Source organism: Protopterus annectens, chromosome 5.part1, assembly GCF_019279795.1.
Source record: "Protopterus annectens isolate FY-2018-M chromosome 5.part1, PAN1.0, whole genome shotgun sequence".
Classification (NCBI taxonomy): domain Eukaryota; kingdom Metazoa; phylum Chordata; order Ceratodontiformes; family Protopteridae; genus Protopterus; species Protopterus annectens.
In genome coordinates, this window is record NC_056736.1 from 458,805,135 (window position 1) to 458,829,832 (window position 24,698).

Sequence of the window (24,698 nt, forward strand, 5' to 3'; positions counted from 1 at the left end):
TGAAATACCTTTATATTCTCTGAATGAAAGAATAGCAACTCAGAGAGACATACTGCAAAATATTATGTGTTATCCTCTGGAGATAAGTGTTATGAAAGTATACATAAAGTATTGGACGACAATATCTGTTTAAGGGCACTGGCAGTCACAGCTTAGAACACTTGCAATGTTGCTCTGGAAGTTGCAGAGTAGAAAAAATAATAGAATAAAAGAGATTTTTTGAAGCAATGAGTTCCATCACATTGTCCTTATTTATTATCATCAAATCATCCTCCCCAGTTATGTCTGACACAAGAAACATTATCTGTACAATATTTTTCTTACGTTAATTGTTGCTTGAGTTTTGCACTATGCTCTGAAAGTGTAGCCATTATAACACACTATTTATTCATTGTTAAATGTGAGGACAATGCTAGCTGGCAGCAGTCAATGTCTCCGTCATTATTTGTTAGACAGTGGCTGGCTGGATGAGAAGCTATAACTTGGTAAGAGTCAGAATCATATCCTATTACATGTTTTTAGAAATATACACTTGTGAAATAATGCCACTGAAGCTGTAAAGTGCATTTAAACAAGACCAGCATCTAAATTAAATAGTCTAAATCTGATGTGAAACACCAGGACTTGGAAAGGAGGAGAGAGGATTCCGTACAGACTTTGGTAACCCAGACATAATGGTATTTAAATATGCTGTGCGATTATCTATAATCAAGGCAGATGCCATTTTAGGGAGCTTGTGACAGTCATTACCCTAGTTGTCAAGTTCGATTTAGTATCACCTGACATTAGAGTTCCATGACATAATTGCTGTTGTATAATAAGTAAGGCAAAAAACCACAGTCTTGCCAAAGTGCACATCTCAGTCATTTGTTATCAGAATTGTTTTCAATGGCTTTCAGTATATCTGATCTTATAGATCTATTGTGCACTTCTCTGAAATACTTATACCAACATTGTAGATACTCCTACTAAAGTGCAAAATCACATTTATCTACAATATGAATAGGTTGTTTGCTATGATCACATTATCTGAAAGATGCAGAAGTGACTGAAACTCAAGAAGATCATGGAATATGCCATGTCTCTGCATATCCCCAGGCTATTGTCATGCTGGAATGTTGTATTTTATGGAATATGGCATGTCTCCACAGATCCTCAGGCTGCTGTCATTCTGGAATGTTGTACTTTATGGAATATGGCATGTCTCCTCAGATCCCCAGGCTGCTGTCATTCTGGAATGTTGTACTTTATGGAATACGGCATGTCTCCTCAGATCCCCAGGCTGCTGTCATTCTGGAATGTTGTACTTTATGGAATACGGCATGTCTCCTCAGATCCCTAGGCTGCTGTCATTCTGGAATGTTGTACTTTGTGGAATACGGCATGTCTCCACAGCTCCCCATTCTGTTGTCATACTGGAATGTTGTACTTTATGGAATATGGCATGTCTCCACAGATCCCCAGGCTGCTGTCATTCTGAAATGTTGTACTTTATGGAATATGGCATGTCTCCACAGATCCCCAGGCTGCTGTCATTCTGGAATGTTGTACTTTATGGAATATGGCATGTCTCCACAGATCCCCAGGCTGCTGTCATTCTGGAATGTTGTACTTTATGGAATATGGCATGTCAATGCAGATCCCAAGGATGATATAATTCCGGAATGTTGTACATTTATGATGAGCTCAAAAACAGTGACGGCATCACAGACAGTAGATCTGTTTGTAAGAGAGTTGACTCTGAGGGTATTGCTGGCTTTGCCTTTGCACATGAAAAGGTAGCCCAAAACTCAGCATAACTTCTGTGCTGACAACAATGACTTCCCTGTGACCTTGTGATAAGCGTCCTTCTTTTTTACTGTTTACTTTGAACACTTTTGCTGAAAGGGGAGTTGTCCCACCATTATAAGTAAGCTATTAGCAGCAGGCATTTCAGTTCATACCTTCTTCACAGCTGATTTCATGTCCCCACTTCCCATGTTTCATAAATCTCATAGAATCACATATTTCAAGAAGCTTGTGTTAGGCGATTTCTGCAAGATAGCAAAAGAAAATAAGAAATATCCTTTAGTAAGTAAAACAAATCAGGCAATATAATAAAGAAATAAGTTATTTTTAATTCATTAATAGTCAACATTTCTGAGTTAATTGTGTTCATACACTATGGATAGTCAATTTCTTTCAGAACTGGAAAACGTGAGGTATTTACATTATGTGAGAATATTCTTAGTACTTTATACATCTGTCAGTCTCTGAAAAAACAAGTTATCACATGCACAGTTTTGTGCAGATTTCTGCTTGCTTCAGCTGTCCTTACTACTTTCTTCTTTTTTAACAATTTCCCTATACAACACCTCAGTGACAGTGATATAACGTATGGAGATTCAGTACCCCTAGCCCCAACCCATTTTACTGCACCATGATCTGTCAAGTAAGGACAAGAAGGAGAGACTGAAGAAGCTGCAACTCATTGATGTTAGACCACTAGAAGTCACCATCACTTTGCTTCCAGAGTGTCCATCTTGAAGTGCACTTTGAAGGGAGCACACTTGTGGCAATCAGTGTGCCTCATTTAGGCAGAATTCAGTGCCATTGTCTAGCTCTCTTGTGGAATATGGAAGCATCTGAAGTAGTTTACTTCATTTGATCGTCAACCTGTGGGTATCGGATCCATATCGGATCCGAGCCGGCAACTTCACAAGCATCTGCTCAGAGCTCCAAGCTCCTCCCCTACCCATAATGCACCACCACTACCTTCCAACACTCAGATATCATTTGCCGTGGCTTCCAATGCATCGTGATTCTTGAGCTCCAAGTCATGCATAGGTCTTTTTCAAAAGTTATTAGTATTTTTTGTGTGTGTGCCGGTAGTATAGGTTTCCTGCCTTCCTCCCCTTCGCTGGTGCATTGTGTAGGTATTGTTGTCTTAGTTTTAGGTAGTTTTTAGGTAGTTTGTGCTATTTTCCCTATCCCCGCCAGCCTTCTGTGTGCTTGTCTGAGTGTGTGGTGAGTGGAGTGTGTCTCTCTCAAAAGTTTTTCTCTTCTTGTTTAGTGAGGTAAAGAAAAAAAATAAGAAATGTCTGATCTCTCTAAATAGGTGTTTAAAAGATGCACTGACTGTGGCCACAAACTGTTGCCTGCTGATGGCCACATTCTTTGTGTGCTTTGTTTGGGTGTGGCCCATTTATCTTCTGACTGCAGTATTTGCGAGGGTTTTAACCCACGCGCCCTCAAGGATCGTAGAACAAAACTAGTTATGAAGGGCCTGCTCCTTTCTACGGAGGCAGCCACCTCCTCTTCTGCTTTGGTCACAGTTGCGGCTGTGACTGCCTGTCCTTCTATTCCTGCCCTTGCTTCTCCTCCCTCCCAGGCTGGGACTCATCCTCCTGCCTCTAAGCCTGTGGAAGTGGAGCATAGAAAAGGCAGAGAGAAGGAGAGAGATCATAGATCTGACAAAAGAAAGAGGTCCCCAGACCTTTCTGCTCCAGTGGGGCTTTCAACCAAAATTCAGTCTAGACACCATGACTCCCCTCGGCTCTGCTCTCCTAGATTTTCTCCAGAGCCGGAGGAGCCCAGACCACCTTCTAGAGCCTCGGTTCTTTGACCCGACAGGTCAGAGTCCGTGGCTTCGTCACAGTCCACCCGCAGTCTCTCTGAAGTTGACATAGCTAAAATGATGTGGAGATTTATTAACACACAAATTCAGATGGGAGGCTTGCTGGCCCCCTCTCCCACTGGAGGAGGAGCTCACTTCCTTTTTTTACACCTATATCTCCTTCTCCAATCCAGCTCCCAGTTTCGAAGTACATGGATCTGAGAGTTCCCCTAGTCAGGGGGTCGATGCCGATGTTACCTGTTTCTTCAACGCCAGCAGCTGCCTAGAGTTGGATCTGCCTAGTTCAGATGCGAGTGGATCTTGGAGCAGGACCCTGGGTGTTGGATCTGAGGGGGGTGGAGCTGTTTCAATCAGCTCCAACGTTGTCAGGTAACGGCCTCCTCCTTGGAGCTCTGTCTACTTTGGGCTCGGCTCCGATTCCCGCGTTAGGTCTGGGGAGAGCAGTTCCCTTAATGGTGTCCCAGAAAGCTTGCTTTCCCTCGGCATTCGACATTGTGGAAAGGGTTCTCTCTGATGGCCCCTGACTATATCTTTGGACTCTGCCCCGACTCCTTCTGCTTTGTGTGTGAATCCCATCATTTTAACACAGGGACAGCCCATGCTCGAGGAGCCCCAGGAGGTTTCGCTTGAGGAACAAGAGGTTTGCGAGCTCACACTGAAAAGCCCTACTGGAGAGGTTCCTTGCAACCATACGTGCAAGAGGAGGCACTTGGACTCCTCCCTGGAGTCCCTCACTAAGGTCACTGATTTGGATGATGGGGGCGGTTCCCCCAGATCATCTCCTGAGGATGTCTCCTTCAGAGACATCATGGAAATCTTGCACCAGTGGGGAGATTGGTCAGCCCCAAAACCTTCCTTGGATGAATCCGTCTTCCTGGAGGCTTTCACCATAGGCCCATCTACTTCCTGGGTGTCACCTCCCATGGATCCATTAGTGGACTTGGTCACCTCATGGGCTTGGAAGGAACCGGACACTGTGGAACCAATCGCTAAATGCTCGGACAAAATATTGAGCCCCCCTGCAGACAGACTGGCTTAGAATAAAGGGTCCCCTGTAGATGCTATGGTGGTAGCAGCCACCACCAAGAAGGAACTAGCCCAGGAGAGTTCCGTGGTCCATCCTCCAAACCGTGAGTCTAGGATGATGGATCATCCAAGGAAGCAAGTTTATGCATCAGCGACCTTTTCTATCAGGACGCTGAACTATTTGGCACATGTTACTCGACTACAGCGCGACCTAGTTAAGGAACTGGCTGAGTGTCCCACAAAGTCTATGTCGCAGGAGGTCCAGGCTACATTCTCCGCAAGGATGGCTACCTTGACAGTGGTCTCAAATATGTCTATGCGACTCCTCTCACATGCAACTGAAGGAGTGGCTAGGGTGGCTGGGTCCAGCGTGTCTATAAGGAGTAACGCCTGGCTCAGATTGCATCAGTTCATGGAACCCTTCAAGGTGTCCTTTGCGAATGCCTTGTATGATGGATCTTCCCTGTTTGATAAGACCGTCCATGATACCTTCATCCAGAGTGAGAAAGACTGGAAGACACTGTCTGCCATCGGTATCTGCTTCTCAAACCCTCAAAGATCTTTTTTCTGGAATCAATGAGGGCAAAAGAAGATGTGGTTCCAGAAGTCTCAGTATTCCCATGACACTCAGGGCCCTACTTCCCCTAGAGGCAGAGGGGGACATGATAGATGCCGGCCCAGAGGTAGAGGGGGTCTGAGGAATTTTGGGTCTCGAGAAACGTTCTTGGACAGGCCCGTGCAGCAACCCTGAGGGGTCACCTGTCATTGCACCTGCCGGCTTGGGAGTCTGTGTCATCAGACTGTTGGGTGCTTCAGATAATTTCCAGAGGCTATTCATTCCCCTTTGTGGATATTCTTCATGTTTCACAGTTGCAGTCATTACATTTGGGTTATCTGCTTGCAGTAGCCCTCAGTCGGCCTGATTAACAAAGTCTTGGGTCCTGTGTTGGTTGCTGTCCCTTCTTCCATGATGTCAGGTCGTCAGGGGTATAAAACATGCAGCCGATGCCGTTACACCAGTCTTTCTTGCCGTGCGGTGCCGGAAGCAGAAGCAGTTCACAAGTGCCGATCGGCCAACCACTGAAATTTTAATTTTCGAGTTTCAGAACCGAAGTATTCAACTAAAGCTAAGTACCCCATTGGGGAAACATTTTCTTGGTCCTTACCGATGTCAGTAAAAGTTAATAATTGCATTACTTGTGGAAAGCAAATACCTCATAAGGATTTTCATTCGTACTGTATTCTTTGCCTAGGCCCTGACCACGACGTACCTTGCTGTCGGTTTTGTGCTTTATTTAATCAGCGCCCTATCTGTCGTCAGTATATTTTCGCCTCTAAATATTTTGGTTCTCAGTTTAATTATCAGAAATGTCATCGGTTAGCCATCCGACTATCGGGATTCAGAAAAAAACAAAAGGATAAAGACAGAAACAGGCCGCCGTGGTCCAAAACTGCTGCGGACGCTTCTCCTAAGCTAGTCGCCAGTACTCAGTGAGGCATTTTCGCAGCCCCTGATACCCACTACTTCTAATTCACAGGCCTCTACTGAGACCCATTCGAAGTCCAGTATGCCGTGAGATGCTTCAACTATGGAACCTGCTGATGTCTCTAACTTGGATGGGTCCGGAGCCGCTGTGCAGGCACCGGCTTCTGAGGGTGTATTCAGGCCTACGGATTTGCATATTAAACCGATGCCTCCTTCTTCCTTTAGGCCTAAATCTCGAACCATGCCTAAGAAACTGATGGCCAGGCCGCATGCTCAGGCCTCTATGCCTAAAAAACAAATGATAAGAATGGCTGAAGATCTTATAGCTCTAATCAGGGGAAGCCAGCCTCCCACTTCTAAGAGACCTAGGACTGAAGTTGTTTATGAATCTTCTGACCAGGATTATGATTTTTCTGATTCTTCTGATGATCTGGATTTGCCCTTATCTACTTATGAGGATTCTGATGTAGAGGACTCTATTCCCTCTGCTTCCTCTCCAGAGGATTTTTTTTTTGGTGAAACCTTACATACTGTAAGGGAGCATTTCCACTGGGAAAGCCAGGATTTTTCTGATTCAAAAAGAGGCTTAGGAATTTCTTACTCCTGCCTCAGCATAGGCCTTTAGCTATTCCTCCTGTACTAGACATTGTTGATGATGCTTTTTCAGAATCTAGTTTGGTCCCTGATTCTTTGCCCCCTGCTCCCAGAAAACCTGACAGATATTACAGGGTTCCCAACTCTCACAAGTTCCTTTTTAAAAATCCTATTGCGGATCCAGGGACTATTTCACAGGGACCCAAGGGCATTAAGGCTTCTACTGCTAAAAATTGTACCCCTTCTGATAAAGACTCCAGGACGCTGGATAGATGGGGTAAGAAGGTTTACACTTCTGCAACCTTGGCCATTAGGGCTTTAAACTGCCAGTTTCATATGTTAAAGTATCAGCAACACGTTATTGGATTACTTAAACAGAAAATGATGTTGATTCCTGACTGTGTGGAAAATAAAGAATTACAGGATTTAATGCATTCTGCTGAACAGGCCGGAAAACATACTCTGCAATGTGGATTTGATTCTTTATAGGCCTCTTGCAGGGCTGCTGTTACTGGGTCTGTGCTTAGAAGGCATGCTTGGCTTAAGGAGCAATCTTTGCCTGATCATGTTAAAGCTAAATTGTTGGATGCTCCCTTAAATCAGGACTGCCTGTTTGGTAACAAGGCTGAGGAAGTTCCTAAAAAGATGGAAGATAAAGCTAAATCTATGCAAACTGTTAAAGATTTCTTACAAGTTCAGCCTCCTAGATTTAGTAGCCACTGGCCCTCTAAGAATTGGTCCTTTCCAGCCCCTTCCAGGTCTTCTCAAGCCAAACCCAGACATAGCAGAAACCCCAGTTTTCAGTCCCAGGGGACACACAAGACTAAGCAGTGGGGGGTTTCCACACCCAAATCAGGGATTAGTAAGACTGCCCCCTATGAAAAACTGTCTCAATGACTTGATTTTAACACTTCCAAGCACTTCCCAACTGAATGCTCCTTTAGGCAGAAAGAGTGGCCTGCATGCCAAAAATTGGGAACTCATAACCCAGGACAAATGTGTTTTAAATATAGTGTCCCTAGGATACAGATTTCAATTCCACACCTTACCAACACCAATCGGGTGGCCAGATCTACCCCCAAATCAGTAGGTGGAGGCCCAAAATCAAGTACTCTCTCTCTTAAGCATGGGGGCTATTCAATTGGTACCAGAAGAGGAAAAGGGACAAGGGTTCTATTTGAGACTTTTCCTGGTACCCAGAAAAGGCAATACATGGCGTCCTATCTTGGACCTTTCTACTCTAAACACCTTTCTGGTGATTCCAAAATTCAAAATGCTGACTCTTCACCAGCTGCTTCCTATGCTAGGCAAAGATGCATGGTTGGCAACACTAGACTTAAAAGAAGCATACCTGCACATCCCTATCAGGGAGTCTTGCAGAAGGTACCTACACATCAAAGCAGGCTACATGCACTATCAGTTCTCTGCACTGCCCTTTGGCTTATCTACTGCACCCAGGGTAATCGCAAAGTGCCTAGCTCCAGTCATTGCATTCTGCAGGCAAAGAAATATTCAAATATACCCATACCTGGATGATTGTCTAATTCAGGCAGAAAGCCAGGACATACTTTTGAATCATCTGGGCTTTGTTCAAAGGGTATTGACTTGTCTGGGGTACATAATAAATTAAAATAAATCACACCTGGTACCCTGTCAACAAATTATATTCCTGGGAGCAAGTTTGAATACAACTTCCCAGATGGCTTTCCTCACACCAGAGAAATGGATTCATCTGTCAACGTACTTCAAACAAGTGGCCACAAGAACCCAGTTATCTGCAAGGCAATTACTGCAAGCCTTGGGGTTCATGGCCTCCTGCATTCTTCTAATTCCATATGCAAGGCTGCATATGAGGAAACTGCAATGGTATTTCAAAAGACTATGGTGTCAACATTTACAGGATCTAGAAACAATGATTCCTATCATACCTTGCCTACGCCTAGAGTTCCTTTGGTGGGCAGAGGCCTGCCACCTAAACAGGGGACTACCATTCACACTACCCCCTGCCGCCCAAACCTTAACGACAGATGCATCAGACTATGCATGGGGGGCCCACCTGGCAGAGAAGTGCATTCAGGGCAAATGGAACCCAAGTCAAATGCACCTACACATAAATCAAAAGGAAATGTTAGCTGTACAGAATTCTCTCACAGCCTTCAAGGACCACATTCTTCCAGGACAATTAATGGGAAAGACAGACAACACTATGGCCATGTGGTACATAAACAAGCAGGGGGGTACACACTCTTACCCCCCTCTGCAGACTAGCCATGGAACACAGCCTTGAGCTACCAAGTGAATCTACAAGCTCAATTCCTGCCAGGAAAACTAAATACACTGGCAGATGGACTAAGCAGAAACCTCACGGACCCACACAAGTGGAAACTGGAACCAAGAATTTTCAACATGTTGGCAAGCAGATGGGGGAGCCCAGAAATAGACCTATTTGCCCCCCCCCCCCCAGAATCATCAATTGGACAAATTTTGCACAAGGACTCCCCACAAACTAGCTTGGAAAGTGGATGTTCTATCCTTCAGCTGGAAAAACATATCAGCTTATGCCTTTCCTCTTCTGCCTCCACTCTCCAAGGTACTACTAAAGATCAAACACGGCAAGCCAAGGATGATTTTAATTGTACCAGACTGGCCACACCAACACTGGTACCCCCTCCTGTGCAGTGTGTCACGCTTGGCCCCATGGCACCTGCCTCAGACTCCTTCCCTGTTGTCTCAGCAGGAGAACCAGATTCTGCACCCTCAGCTGCAAACCCTGAACTTAGCAGCCTGGCTAATTACCTAATCTCTCCTTTACCACCCCTCAGTAAATCAGTGATGGATATCATTTTACAGGCAAGGAGGCCTAGAACTAGAAAATCTTATGCTGAAAAATGGAAAATATTTTGTACCTGGAACCAATCTCAAGTGACGAGTGCAGCAGTGCCTAATTTACCTCAGATTCTACAATATTTGACTGAGATGCTTCATAAGGGCTTGTCCTTTTCCTCCATCAAAATTCATGCCTCAGCCATTTCAGCTCACTACAGCACAGAGCCTCCCGTCTTCTCTCACCCACTGCCAAGCAGTTCCTCAGAGGGGCCAAAATTTAAGGCCACCCAGGAGAGCTCCAACTCCAGCCTGGGATCTTAACTTTGTCTTGGAGAAACTCACTCTTCTTCCTTTCGAGCCAGCTGCTACTGCAGATTTAAAATTTCTTTCCTGGAAAACAGCTTTCCTTTTAGCAATCACTTCTGCAAGAAGGGTATCTGAATTACAGGCCCTTATGGCAGTGGAACCTTTCATCATCTTTCATGCAGACAGTGTGTCCCCCAGAACCAGTCCCTCCTTCATGCCCAAGGTGGTATCCAGTGTGGCTCTTAATCAGTCCATTCATTTGCCTACCTTCTTTCCTAACCCACAGAACAAAGGGGAACAGATACTGCATTCTATAGATGTGCACAGACAGCTTAGATTCTACTTGGACAGGACTAAACCTCAAAGGAAATCTGAACAACTGTTGGTGGCATTTGCTGCAGAGACAGAGGGGAAAGCTATTTGAAAACAAACCATTTCAAAATGGATAGGCCACTGCATTCATTTCTGCTATAAGCACCATGTAAAACTTATCCCACAGGGCATCAGACCCCATTCAACCAGGGCTGCTTCTACCTCTATAGCCTTTCTCAGGGGCGTCCCTACTAGGGACATCCTAGAAGCTGCTACCTGGAGTTCTGTACATATTTTCACCAAGCATTATCATTTGCCAATTTTCTCTAAATCCAGAGCTGGTTTTGCCACTGCAGTCTTGCAGGGCCTTATAGCTGGTCCTAATTCAATTTAAATTCCTCCTCCCAACCTTAGCTTTGGGAATCTACCCAAATGTAATGACTGCAACAGTGAAACACGTAGAACATAGTACAGTTGTGTACACTTGCCATAAATGTAGATGTTCGAGTGTATTCACTGTTGCAGTCCAGGTTACCCTCCCTCCAGCCCCCTTTCTTCTTTTGGCTATACCTCTACTCTTACTTACTATGATCAAAAAGCTTTTTGGTGTATTTGCTTTTTTGTTGGAGGTATATCATTGTATTATAGATTTATTTGCTTCCCATTAGGGGGGCACCTGACATCTGTGGCAAGAAAAAAATGTTGTAATGGCATCGGCTGCATGCTTTATACCCCTAACGACCTGACATCATGGAAGAAGGGACAGCAACTGATGCAAGACCCAAGACTTTGTTAATCAGGCTGACTGAGGGCTACTGCAAGCAGATAACCCAAATGTAATGACTGCAACAGTGAATACACTCAAACATCTATATTTATGGTAAGTTTACACAGCTGTACTTTTTCCCCTACACTTTACAAACACTTTTCAGACATTCCACCCATGCAAAGGGAGGCAGCAGTGCTAGAGGTTTCCAAGCTGCTAAAGAAACGAGCCATCGAACCCATCCCCCCAGATCATTCCGGATTGGGCATCTACTCCATGTTCTTTTTTGGTGCCGAAAACGATGGGGGACTTAAGGCCCATTCTAGACCTGTCTACTCTGAACCTGTCAGTTGTCAAAGAGAAGTTCCAGATGGTCACTTTACAGTCCATCATGCTGTACCTGCAAGAGAGCAACTGGATGTGCTTGTTCGACCTCCAGGATGCCTACTATCACATAAAGATGCACAGAAACTCCAGGAGGATTCTCTGCTTCCAGCTAGGAGCCAATCATTACCAGTTTTGAGCCCTACACTTTGGTCTCACCACATTCCCTGGGGTGTTCACCAAAGTGATGGCAGTAGTAGCGGCTCACCTGAGGCTTCAGGGGATTCAGGTCTACCCTTACCTGGATGATTGGCTCCTTACTGCTCCCACCAAGCATCTACTTTGTCAGACCAGAGACTATTTCTTACAGCTTGCACACTATCTAGGGATTACAATCAACACAGCGACATCTCTTCTGACCCCTGTCCAGGTGAAAGAATACATATGAGCATGGATAGACACGTTACAGACAAAAGTTTTCCTGACCTCGGAGAGAGTTTGAAATTTAAGGATGCATGTCGCCTTCATTTACTGATCTCACCTTCCCTCAGCAGAGTTGGTCTTAAGGGCCCTAGGTTCTATGGCAGCAAGTATAACACTTCTTCCATATGCTCAATCCATATGCGACTACTGCAGTGGACTCTAGTGGTGCAGTGGTCTTTGTTGGATCTTCTGTTGTCGCACCCCATACACATCAGCAGTCTGCAGGTCATCCCTTCTATGGTGGATGCAGTCTTTGGAAATCTTGGAGGGACGACCTTTTGTTCCAGCCCCTGCCCAAGCCACGGTAACCATGGATGCCTCCCAGCTAGGGTGGGGGGTGTTGTTTGGGAAGGACAGTCCAAGGCATGTGATCCTGATCAAGACCTGTTTGCATATCAACGTTCTGGAGATGAGGGCGGTCCTTTTAGCATTACAGGCCCTTCATGCCTTTCTACCTCTGGGAACCATTGCAATCCTGTGTGACAACATGTCAGTGGTCTGGTATATAATCCTTCAGTAGCAGAGCAGATCTTTCTAGAGTGGGGTCAGCCTTGCTGCGATCTCTTCGCATCTCCTTCCAATGTGAAATGCAGCGAGTTCTTCACTCTGAACGCCCCCCACCGGGGAGACCCCCAGAGAGGCTCTAGTCCATGTTTGGTCTCCTGGTCTTCTTTATGCTTATCCTCCTGTACCCCTCATTCCAAAGTTCCTACAGAAGGCTTGTCGACTGGGGAGCAAAGTGATCCTTATTGCCGCATTTTGGCCTTGCCAGGTATGGTTTCCCTTCCTTTGGTCTCATCTTCTAGCTCCTCCTTGGATCTTGGATCCCATTCAGGATCTCATTTCGCACCCAAGGGTCCCTCATCCAAATCTGGACAGTCTGAAGCTCACAGCTAGGCAGCTCTAGTTCCCTTAATTGCTAGGACTCTCGAATTGCCTTCTTCAGTCAGGTCTATTCTGGTGGCAGCTCAAATGTCATCTACCAGGAAGATTTATCACAGCAAATGGAAGCACTTTTCCCTTTGGGCTTCTCAAAGGAGTTTAGATCCATTCATGGCTCCCATTCCAGCTATCCTTGACTTCTTGGCAAATATTTTTCAAAAAGGGGCTAGCTCGTCTACGGTCAAGGTTCAACTGGCTGCCATTTCTCATTTTCAGGTGGGTGAGAACTCTGCTTCTTTAGCCTCTTCCAGACTGTGCAAAGCCTTTATTAAAGGTACCTTCCTATTACATCCTCTGGTCAAAGATCCCATTCCCCTGTGGGACCTTACGATGGTACTTCAAGTGTTGGTTGCTCCTCCATTTGAACCTGCAGCAACCACAGATCTTAACTTTTTGTCTTGGAAGACAGACTTTTTAGTGGCTATCACCTCTGCTAGGAGGGTTTCAGAACTTCAGATGTTGTCTGTCAAGGTTCCATACATGATTTTCCACAAGGACAGGGTTTCTCTTCGCACCAATCCTTCTTTTCTCCCAAAGGGAGCATCAAAGGTTAATATCAATCAAACTATCAATTTACTTGTTTTCTTTCCAAATTTTACAAGCAAAATTGAATGCAAGTTGCATTTGTTGGTTGGATGTTCATAGATAGTTACAGTTCTGTTTGCACAGGAACAAAACGTTTCATAAATCTGACCAGTTGTTTGTGTCCTTTTCTAAACCTTTTTTGGGCAAACCCATTTCCAAGATAACAATTGCCAGGTGGATCTCCCTATGTTTCTTTCAGATCTACAAGGATAAAGGTTTGTCTCCTCCAGGTCAGGTTAAAGCTCACTCGACTAATTCCATGGCTACTTCTGCAGCTTTTTGGTTGAGAATATCCTTAGACAACATTTGTTCTGTGGCTACTTGGTCCTCATCTCATACCTTTATTTCTCATTATAAATTGGATTTGATTTCTCAGAGAACATCATTTGGTTCTGCGGTGCTCCGGAATATCCTTCCATGAGGGTCACCCAGGTGTTTAGTAGCTGGGGCTCTATCCCACAGGTTGGAGATCAAATTAAGTAAACTACTTCAGATAAAGAAGTTATGCACTCATAACATTCCATCTGAGTAGTTCTACTTCATTTGTCTTCAACCGTTCCCCCCTCCTTCCCCCTGGCCTTACCATATAGACAGCGTTCGTACCTGTTTTTTTTTGTGTGTGTGTGTAAGGTGTTTTTGGGATCAGGTTGTTCAGTGTAGAGTGCAGCAAACTCGATCTGAGGGTTGGAAGGTAGTGGTGGTGCATTATGAGTAGGGGGAGGAGGTTGGAGCTCAGAGCAGATGCTTGTGAAGTTGCTGGTTTGGATTCAGTACCCACAGGTTGAAGATAAATGAAGTATAACTACTCAGATGGAACATTATGGTGAGTATATAACTTCTTTTTTTCTAACATGATCACACATATATGACAATATCTTATGTAAATGAAAAGTTGATAACAGTGAGAACTCTGCAGCTGCCAACACCTGACTTGCCTACTACTGCAGAATTAGCTGAAATAAAGGATGTAGGCTCTTAGGTACTTTACGGTGTATCTCCTACATATAAAATGGTACATGGAATCTCACAGCCTTCACATTCTTTCTTTTGAGCATGTGCATGCATTGTAATAAGAGATGTATCATTCTGTACTGGGTGATAATATCTACAGCATATCATTTGACCTGGCCTTACTCTTCAACCAGCTTCAGTATTGTTTTTTTTTTCTGATCGTTATGTCTCATTTATCAAGTTATGACTAAATCCCTATCAAAGCAAGAAATGTGCTGCTTAGATCAGGTAACCTAAATAAGTACTCAGTGGAAAGATACCCAGTAATTTAAAACACTCTCATTTAAAGGAAACCACATAGCTAGAATATGGATTTTAAATCAACTGAATTTGTATTAAGTTATGAAATGCTAAACAATTGTACCTGGAGTTATGATTTCAAGTTACTTTTGCAGAGGATTGTGCATACTAGGTATACTAATCCCGATGGTACAACTTAGTCCTAGATGATTAGGAAGGGTACTTGATTCAACAGTAGGACCATGTATTCCTTTTGTTGTGAGCTGGCAAAGCCAGATAATTAGAATAGTAGTGCTAGCAGGGGACCAGTCATACACAGGATCCACTAGAAAGGTGCCCTGCCCATTGACACTGGCAATTATTACTTGCCTTGACAAGCAGTGGTGCAGCAAAGTACCCCTAGTCTCACAGGAGCAGACTGTGTAGCCAATTGCTGCATCCCAATGAGACCTCCCTTACTAAATTCCCACCCCAACCATGGCAACACTTCTGGACAGTGCAGTTATTGCAGTTGTTTCTATCATCCCACAACCATAGTCTTCATGATGCCTAGCATAACATTATTCCAGGATTCTGTGGTCTCACCATTGCATTGGCAATGATAAGTGACATCCTTCCAGAAGCCACACATCACACTAGGCTGTCACATCATGGGCATCACATCAGGCTCATAATACTACTCTGCTGCAGTTGCCACAGATGCAGAAGTGCTAATGCTCTCAACTATGGTGAAGCCCTACTGATAGGGATGGTAAGCATTTGGGTTATACAGCCTGTGCTTCAGGTGAGGGTGAGGCTGTACCTTCACTCTAAACAAGGGGTAGATGACCACCTAGGTGGGGAACAGTACTCATGTGTCATTTCATTCTAACTCAGTCTAAGTTTCAATATCATTGTCAGATCCCCGCATAACCATTCACATCAGTCTGTTGTCCTGACACTCACTTGTATATGTATAAGTAACATCATAGCAGTGGTCATGCCTGAGAATATAGAATGCAAGACAGAATAGAGTTAATCTGAATATCCATCCTTCATGCAAGGCCTTGTGTTATGCATGAAGACAGTGGTGCACACTATGCAGATGTTGAACAGACTCATACCTCCACTGCCATTCCTGTCTGCCTACAAACCTGATGTACCAATGGAAAACATATAGGCAAGTTGTATGTGAGGCCTACCAATGCACAGCACTTTGATACTATATAGGTATGCAATTCAGTTACTAACCAGGTGCATCTTCCCTCTGAGACATGTAAGGGTAGGCAACTCCTGGATAATGTATCCACTGTTCCAGATATGATGCCTGTGCATTTATCATCTCTATGCAGGGATACTAAGAACTTCACCTTGTCATTTAGGCTTCCAGTGGGAAATGGACTTCCTCCAGTGGCTGACCTCTCTGCTGGTGTGCTGCATGCCTTCTTGTTGGCCTGCCTGATTGTGTTTGTGACATGTTTCCAACATTTCTATGTTGCATGAATTTGTCTTCCAACAGCAATGACATTATGGACCATTATTTCCTAGATGTGGTGCCACAGACAGTGGTAAGTGACCCCTTTATTTAACAGGCAGTGTCTATAGCAGGATGTCATTCTCTGCTTACCTGAGTTGTCCAACATCTGGCATCCACCCCTCTGGAGGACATAAGGACACAAGGCATAGAGTAGGTTGGTTGGGGATAATAGGCTACCAAGTAGTAGCATTGTATTGCCACAGGTAAAAGTTGCTAGAGCCAAGGTGCAGCCAGAAGCACAATACAAGTTAAAGGCATACCTGCTTTTATTCCTAATGGCTTAGATGATGCATCCAGCATAATAAATCAATAGGTATATATTGGTTTGAACTAATAACCTGTGCTGAAAGATAGTTTTGTGAAAATCTTTCCACAGAGTGCTACATAACCTTTACCTTTGATTGAGTTTAGCTACTGGATAAAGCCATATTCCATGACAATGTTTACAGAAGTTTATAGTATAACTAGCCCTTATTAACTGAGGTTTTAATAACTTGTGATCTATTAATTCATGCTGCCTGACTGCCTCTCTTTATATGTACTCTTATTAAAAATAAAACTTGCAATACGCAGTCAGTCAAGTAAATCATTTAAATAAATAACAGGAGACATCACTTTAGTTTACATATTTGAGAAGCTATTAGATTATACTGTTTTCTAACTGTAGGGATTCCTGCTGATCATGCCAGGTATGCAGGTGACATTTATACATACCCAAGACTTTTCAGTCCATATATGACAGTAATGTAACAAATAAAAAGTCATATGGTGACGAGAACAGAGTGGAGAAATTAAATATTTGATGAAGTGATATAGATTGTATCTTAATTGATTTGAAGGCATATAGTTTGATTTCCTTTAAACACGGCACACAATTATCTACTGAGATTACTTAAAATGATGCTATACCTAGGACAGATGTAGAATCATCATCAGATCTTCAAAAACAGATGAGGCTTATCTTTTATTGAGAAAGGCTAGAGACTGTTGAAGGTGTTGCATTGCAAAATGGTTATAGCAACTAAGTTAAAGGTCATGAATAGAACGAAAGGAAAAGAAAAGAAGAGCGGCGAGGCTTCGTTTTATCATGCTCCAAGTCATACGCTTTTAATCTTGTCGTACAGATTCACTGAGAGCATATACCCACTGGGGTTCACAAGCTAGCCACAACTTATAAAATCCTTGCAGCTATGTTTTTATTTTCCACTTTCTACACCTGAAAAATCAGCTGCTGAATGGTTTGGCTGTGGGTCCCAATAATGTCTGAGCTTGACTATCTATGCATGAAATCTTTCTGAAAAGGCTGCTCATATCCACCTAAGCAGCAGCTGCTTACTTATTCTTCAAAAACAAAGGTTTCTCAGGAGGTACAGTGACTGACAACAGCTTATCCCATGGGAAGGTAGGTTGTTCAGGCAGCACCCACTGCAGAAGAGAAGCACAGTACATAGCACATGTGCTCTGACATGATTGTGACTTTGCCAGTCCTCACTGCACATGTACAGAAGCATGCACACACAAATGGTAAGGAGTTACAGATCTTCCTCCTTCAATTGTGCATGCTCACTGCCTGGAACAGGAATAAAACCAAGTATATAACCTTAATGGCTGTCTGGGAAAGGGTTTCCCATAACTGATTCAACTAAAAGCAGTAAATGTGCAGATCTAGATGTGTGAGAGCTGATTCTTAGCAAGCATTCGGACAACAACAACAACAAAAAAAGACAAAAATAAGAAAGTAATAAAAATGTGAAATGCTTTGTTAAACATTACAAAGCAACAAAAGTCTCACTGTTTACAAACAGAATATTCATATTTTTTAAAAGTGTAAGAAAGTAACCATTTGAAAAAGCAGACCATACCAGACTGAGTCCCAAAACACAGAGGCTGAATGTCTGAAAAAGGTGGATTTACATATATGAAGTCCAAGATGGACATTCTCGAAATATTCCCTTTTCTTTGAGGCATGGCGATCCTGGAGTTGGCATATATAAGTTTGGGGGGATGGGGCAGCTTTCCCCCAACATCAGGGGTCTGCAGAAAAGAAGTTTAAATAACATTGATGTTCAAGATTTGCTCTTCTGGAGTTCTTTTTTTTCAGCATGTTGACATGTGGCATTTCTAGTGCAGACATTTCAATAGGGAATCCTTAAGAAAACTTATGACCTTTCAAATGTAGTTGCATACTGACACTACAATCCTACTAGTTCATCACCCTTCTAGAAGAATTTGCTTCTACATCATAAACAAAGCAGAAGTAAAGAAGTAAAAAAGAGAGACACATAACATAAGAAAGTCTGAGGTTCTACTGTCATAATGCCAATAAAACCTATGGACCATGACAAGATCAGAATTTGTGTAGATATGATATAACACAAGTGTTGTGGTTGCCAGTGAAGGATGTGTACAATTTTGAAAGTTTGTTAGTTAACAATGTATTCTGAGCATGAATGGAGCAACCTTGTTTTTCCAAACTAGATTTAAATGCAGGATGTCGTTGATTAAATTTACATCCAGACGGTGCAAACATCACTACACTTCATTAAGTAAATAAGTCTGAGATGATGGAAGAGGCTGAACTCTTGACTTCATTTCTTCATGGTAAGTAATTCAGAATCCGTCTTGACAACAACTGCAAAATACATCCAGTACAAAAATGGTGATGACATCTTATCTGTGATAAAAATAAAAAAGGTCATGAATACATCCTTAGGGCAGCATTTCAGCAACTAATAGACTATAGATAAACCATAAACAAAATAAGTGGAGGATGATAAAACTATGTAATAATTCCATGGATTTATTGTCTGTAAACAGAATTTCACCTGCCCAGAGAAAGCTGTTGCAATCCACCAGGACCCTTCACTAAAAGAGGAGACGAAGCAAGCAAAAGGTGGAAAACTAATGTTTGAGGCTTATGATAGACTGAACAAAACATAAAACATCTAAAACACTTAAGGAACATCATTTCGGTGGTAGCAGGCATAATAGTAGTAATGATAATAATCCTTGGTCAAGCATTAGACATATTAAAATGTTTAACCTCAGAAAACTGACATCTAGTCGGACTCTGCTAAAGATAGAGTAGTTGTATGCAGTTGTGTGCAGATGTTTAGCATACCATAACGAAGACATGTTGCAAAGAGAAATCATTAGCTAAAGCAAATATATTACTAATAGATGGAAAAATCAGGTATTCCTAAACAGAAAAGGAAGCTATTGCTCTGAAATAGATTTGGCAACACTTCCATTTCTGTTTATATGACCATGTATATATATATATATATATATATATATATATATATATATATATATATATATAAACTTGCTACAGATCACAAACCATTACAAATCATAAGAAACATTCCAAGGTCCATATGGCTACACGGGTCAATGCTACAACCATGTTGTTTTCAAAAACATACCAGGCAGAGAAGAAAACTTATGCAGATTGCATCTACATACCCTTAATCCATAACTTCTTTAAAAACATGGACCCTGCAGTGACCGGGGAATATATAAACTTCATTGCAAAGGACGTTTTACAAAAACAAACCATTGCATTATAAGACATTTTGGAAGAAACCAATAACGATCCTGTGTCACAGCTTGTTGAGCACATCCATAAAGAAATGCACACCACACGATAACAGAATGTGTGACAGCACATCGTATGCACACCACACGATAACAGAATGTGTAACAGCACATTGTATGCACACCACACAATAACACAATGTGTGACAGCACATCATATGCACACCACACAATAACACAATGTGTGACAGCACATCGTATGCACACCACACAACAACACTATGTGTGAGCACACCACACAATAACACAATGTGTGACAGCACATCTTATTCTTCACTGTTAAAGACATTTGTGGGCTGTAAACCTGAAATGTCTTCATTTAATCCTAAAGGATACTAGACTTATGGAATTAGTCTACAAAATAGATTACCAGAACTAGTTGATGAAACCCATAAGGGAACAATAAGAAACAAAGCACTGCTAACAGAAAATTGGCTGTTGTTTTACACTTACCAAATCACAGAAACCTTACTTCAGTAATGTTACTTTTATCAAGCAAATATAACAGATATAACTTCAGTGCAGTTTAAGGTGTGTCTACTCCCAAGTTCTTCATGGTCTGCAAATAAGTGCAGATTTCTATGTCCCACTTCATTCTTTATAAGTTCGTAGGTGTTTACTAGGCTAGCGACCACAAGAGCCTTTTTAAGCCTAGCCATGCATCCCAAATCTCTGACAAGTTCTGATACCCTTGATAAGTTTAAGCATGGGCCAGGGAGATGAACCATTTACAGGTTACTTCTGTCCATTACAGACATAGGTGCCAAACCAAGGATGAATTTCTGGTTTTCCATCCAATTGTCCAAGTTGCACTTGAATTGGGTTAGGGAGGAACTCTGCTTCACATGGATGGGGATCCTGTTCCATGGATGGGGTAGTCTCTGGGATACATTCCTATCTCTCCAGCAGGTCCTGTTTATATTACAGGCAAGGTTTAAGTCTTTAAAATGGGTAAATCTGGTGCTGTTTGTTTTGTGGATATGCAGGAGGTCCATCAATATGGGGTCTGACAATGCCCTGTGTGCCAGGCATAGATCTCCCCTCAAAAGCCTGTAGGAGACAGAATACAGAGATAGGGCCTTGAGGTGGTCTGTATAGGACATATTACTTATGCCCTGTATTATTTTAGTGAGGAATGTCTGTGGACATTCCAATTGTTGGATATGCCTGGTTAGGCACATACCAAAGGGGGCATTGTACTCAATGATAGGTCTGATGAATGCTGAATACAGTGGAACAATGACTTCCTTGGACTTAGATGCCATACCTTTGTTTATAAGTTGTGCAACATAGAATGATTTCCTCACCACTGTACACATGTGATGGTCAAAGGCTAGATTATTTACATTTGTCTCTAAGTCCCTGATTACTGGGTCAGCTCTAAGGGGTGTGTTGTCAATGTGATAGTTACCAGGGATGGATGACTTCCCAAAGGATGCTATTATGCATTTCTTGGTATTTAGTTTTAGTCCATTTCTTGGTATTTAGTTTTAGTCCATGGCTCTGACACCAGTTGTTTATCTTTGTCAGCCCCTCCTGGAGAACATGTGTCAGTGTGAGATTCAATGACAGCTCCTAATTTGCAATCATCTGCAAATTTAGTCAGCCAGAGACCACTGACATTGGCCTTGATTTCAGAGAAGTAAATGGCAAAAAGGAGGAGTCCAAGGACTGATCCCTGAGAGACTCCACTTGTGACTGGCCTCCTTGTAGAGGTGGAATCCCCAATTCTAACTTCTTGGGTCCTGTCTGCGAGCCAGTTGGCTATCCACTGGGTGACATACGGGTTTGTATGTAACCTCTAGAATTTGTCAACAATACCCGAGTGGGGTATTGTGTCAAATGCCTTGGTCAGGTCAAGGTAGGCAATGTGAATGACTTTGCCCTCATCCATTGCTTTGGTGACCTTCTTGAATAAGTCCACCAGATGGAGTAGGCATGATCTGCCCTTGACAAAACCAAACTGGGTTGGGTCCAGTGTCTGGAGGTTTACTATATCTCTGTTGATCATCTCCATGATAATTCTTTCCATGGCTTTACATATAGGACCAGTGAGACTTATGGGTCTGTAGTTTGCAGGGTCTGTAGATGGCCCACCTTTGCAGAAGGATGATTGTTGCCTTTCTCCATTCATGAGGCACGAAGCCTGTTTGGAGGCCACAGTTAAATAGTAATTCCAGAGGCCCTGATAGGTCATGTTTCATACTACTAAGAAGGCATCCTGGTATATTGTCTGGGCCCATTGATGCTGTGTTCTTGGTCTTAGAGAAAGATCATTAAGGACCTGTTCCCTAGTGACAGTAGGGGAATAGTAGGGATGATGTTTCCTGAGGGAAGGTTGAGGGGGAGAGAGGGGTAAAGTTGGAGTTAAATTTATTAGTCAAGAGGTTTTGATATATCTTCTGGCTCAGTATAGGTGGCTCCATTTTCAATGAGCTCTGCACACAATTGTGTATTGCCTTTGGGGCTGCAGGCATAGCCAAAGAATGCTTTGTGGATGTCCTTGTCCTGGGAGACCAAACTTACCTCAAATCTAGCTTTGGTAGACTTTATTTGCCCCCTGGGTTGTTTGTTTAGTTTGATGACAGTGCTTTTATCCTGATGAGTGCTGCACCTTCTAATTTTTGCCTCCTGTTATACAGCTGATTAATTTTGTGATTCCACCAGTGTGGCTTGTTTTTTGAGTTAGTTCTGTACTTCTTCCTGGTGGGTACAGCTGCTTCTATGCAACTATTAACATGCTTGTACAGGGTTTCTGTAAACAGTTCTGCATAGGCAGAAGTGTTCTCAGAGTTTATGAGGGCTTGACATTTTGCCAGGTTCTCACTTAATAGCAGGAGGTTAGCCTTAGAATACATCCTGAATATTCCAGGTTTAGCTGGGAGGCCAGGTTTTATTTTTACTTCAAAGTGGACCATTTTGTGGTCTGACCTTACCAGGAAAGGCATTACAGTAGGGAGTGTGCAGCAGTGTCCTATATTAGTGAGGACCAGATCCAGTATGGTTGCACCCCTGGTTGGTGTATTGACCATCTGGTCTAGGGAGTTTGTGTTTACAAAATCCAGGAATCTCTGTGCATGTACATTTGGTGTCATATAGGATTCCCAGTTAATAGTGGGGTAATTAAAGTCACCCATGAATATGGTATTGGGTTGGATGGTTAGTGTTTCTAATAAGTTTAAATATATGGTATGGGTTTCCTGGATCATAGAGGGAGGCCTATAGCTTGCAAGGAAGTGGTATTGGATTTTACCTGTGGTGATTTGAACATGGATCAGCTCAAGCGCATTGTCCTGTTTGACCAGCCTTGAAGTATAATGATTTTTGATTTAAAAAGAGACATACCTCCACCTTTAGTCCCTACCTGTGAAGTAGCTGGCCAAAATGTGTGGGAGGCATTATAACCTTGCACTGTTGGTGTGGTCTCTGCGGCTTTAAACCATGTCTCAGTGACCTCACAGACATCAGCATTCTGTAGGGTAAAGAGAGCTTCTAGGGAGTGGATTTTTTGTTTAGACTCCTGGCATTGAGCAGTAATACCTTTAGATTTTCTTGGTTTTGAATTGCTATGTCAGAAGTACTTTCAGTTTGGCATTGCCTAAAAAGGCACTATAGGGGAAGACAATGTTTTAGCTAATATTTGAAAGCCTAGAGAGGAGAGGTGCAGACCATCCCTGGCAAAGCAGCATGGTCTGTTGACTATCACCTTCCTTGCTGAAAAATATTGCACCCCCTTAGAATGACCTAGAGAATATTTATTTGTTTATATTTCAGCGACCATAACAGACCAATCAAGTAGAGCCTTTTTAGAAAGGAAACCTGAGGGGAGGAAACCCTTCCTTGTACAAGTATGCAGTATCTACAAATTCAACATAGATGCAAGTTTACCATATTTATAAAACACACTGATATGTCAGAGTTTTAACAAGAGAATGAATATTAATGTCAAGTTAAAGGAAATGTTAAATAATGATCATCAGGTCTGAGGAAGTACTGAAAAGAATGAAGACTGTACTTTTGATTTATTTTGCTAAATAAAGTTTCCAATTAGCTTTTACAAATAAGCCTCGCTAAATTTTTAAGCTACACAGCACAAAGGTGTTTTAAACTTCCATTATTTAAGTTTCTGGTGACGATGAGCACTTTTCCTGAAATTTTCTGAAATCACAGATCCTAAATACCAGTAGGTGTTCATTGATATGAGTAGAATCCTAAATAAGAAAATATGATGTAATTAGCTAACATTTGGGTTAAAACTCAGTCAATTGTATTGAACACGGTTTATATAATCACAGAGCATTTAATCAAAATCCATCTTATCAAGCTGAATGGGTTCAAAATAATAAGTTAGGTGATGTGGGAGGGGGCTTACGCTCACTGAAGGAGACTTAGCTCCCTCCACCCCCTTAACAAATATAACCATGCTCTTTGGTTGTACAACCCAAGGGTGAGTTCAATAATTTTTACCACTGAACCCATACAATAGACCATGTTTGAGCAGTCAGAATGCATTGAAAAACATTGATCAGGCATGCAGAAACCAGCATATTCTGTACTCATGTTCTTTTGTCTAGTCTAGTATGAGCTGAGCACTTTTTTAGCTTTAGTGTTATTATACAACTTCCAGGGTGCACTGAAATCATGTACCAGTAATAGTTTCACCAAAGTTGTTCTTCTCAAACCAGCAGAGAAAGACTTTACAGTAAGGAATTGACTTTGCAAATATTTTTAAGACAGTATAGGTCTACTATACTGAGAAGTACTGGATGAACTCATGAAAGACAACACTCAGGATACAAATATGCTAATCATCACGTAAAAGCTGTATGTCAGAAGCTGTCGGTATATGATTGGTGATCACAAAGCATATATCTGGTAAATTTTCCACTGCTGGTACAAATATTCAGCTTTTCTTGACCTAACAAATATGCACCATAACTTTCTCAGAATCATATCAGACTGACTTATAGTCATTAATGACTACAGCAAGTGGCTCATAATAAAACCTATTACCTTCACAAGTGCTATGACTATGATACCAGGAATTAATAAATGTTTTCAGTGTTTG

The 24,698-nt window shown here is 42.4% G+C and overlaps 1 protein-coding gene across 7 annotated transcripts in view; it reads right to left on the bottom strand.

Annotated features, from left to right (window-relative positions):
* Positions 1 to 232: 232 nt before the first annotated feature.
* Positions 233 to 24,698, bottom strand: part of LOC122803484 (galactosylgalactosylxylosylprotein 3-beta-glucuronosyltransferase 1-like) — a 783,044-nt gene continuing 758,578 nt past the window's right edge. For 6 of the 7 annotated variants that reach the window (XM_044073112.1, XM_044073116.1, XM_044073110.1 and 3 more), the window contains one exon: positions 17,773 to 18,707. Coding sequence is in view for 1 of the 7 variants with exons in the window: in XM_044073111.1 (XP_043929046.1) it covers positions 1,992 to 2,033 (42 nt within the window). In the remaining 6 variants the exon portion in view is untranslated. Of the gene's footprint in view, positions 2,034 to 17,772; positions 18,708 to 24,698 lie in introns of those variants that run through there. The other variant, XM_044073111.1, reaches the window with a different exon arrangement.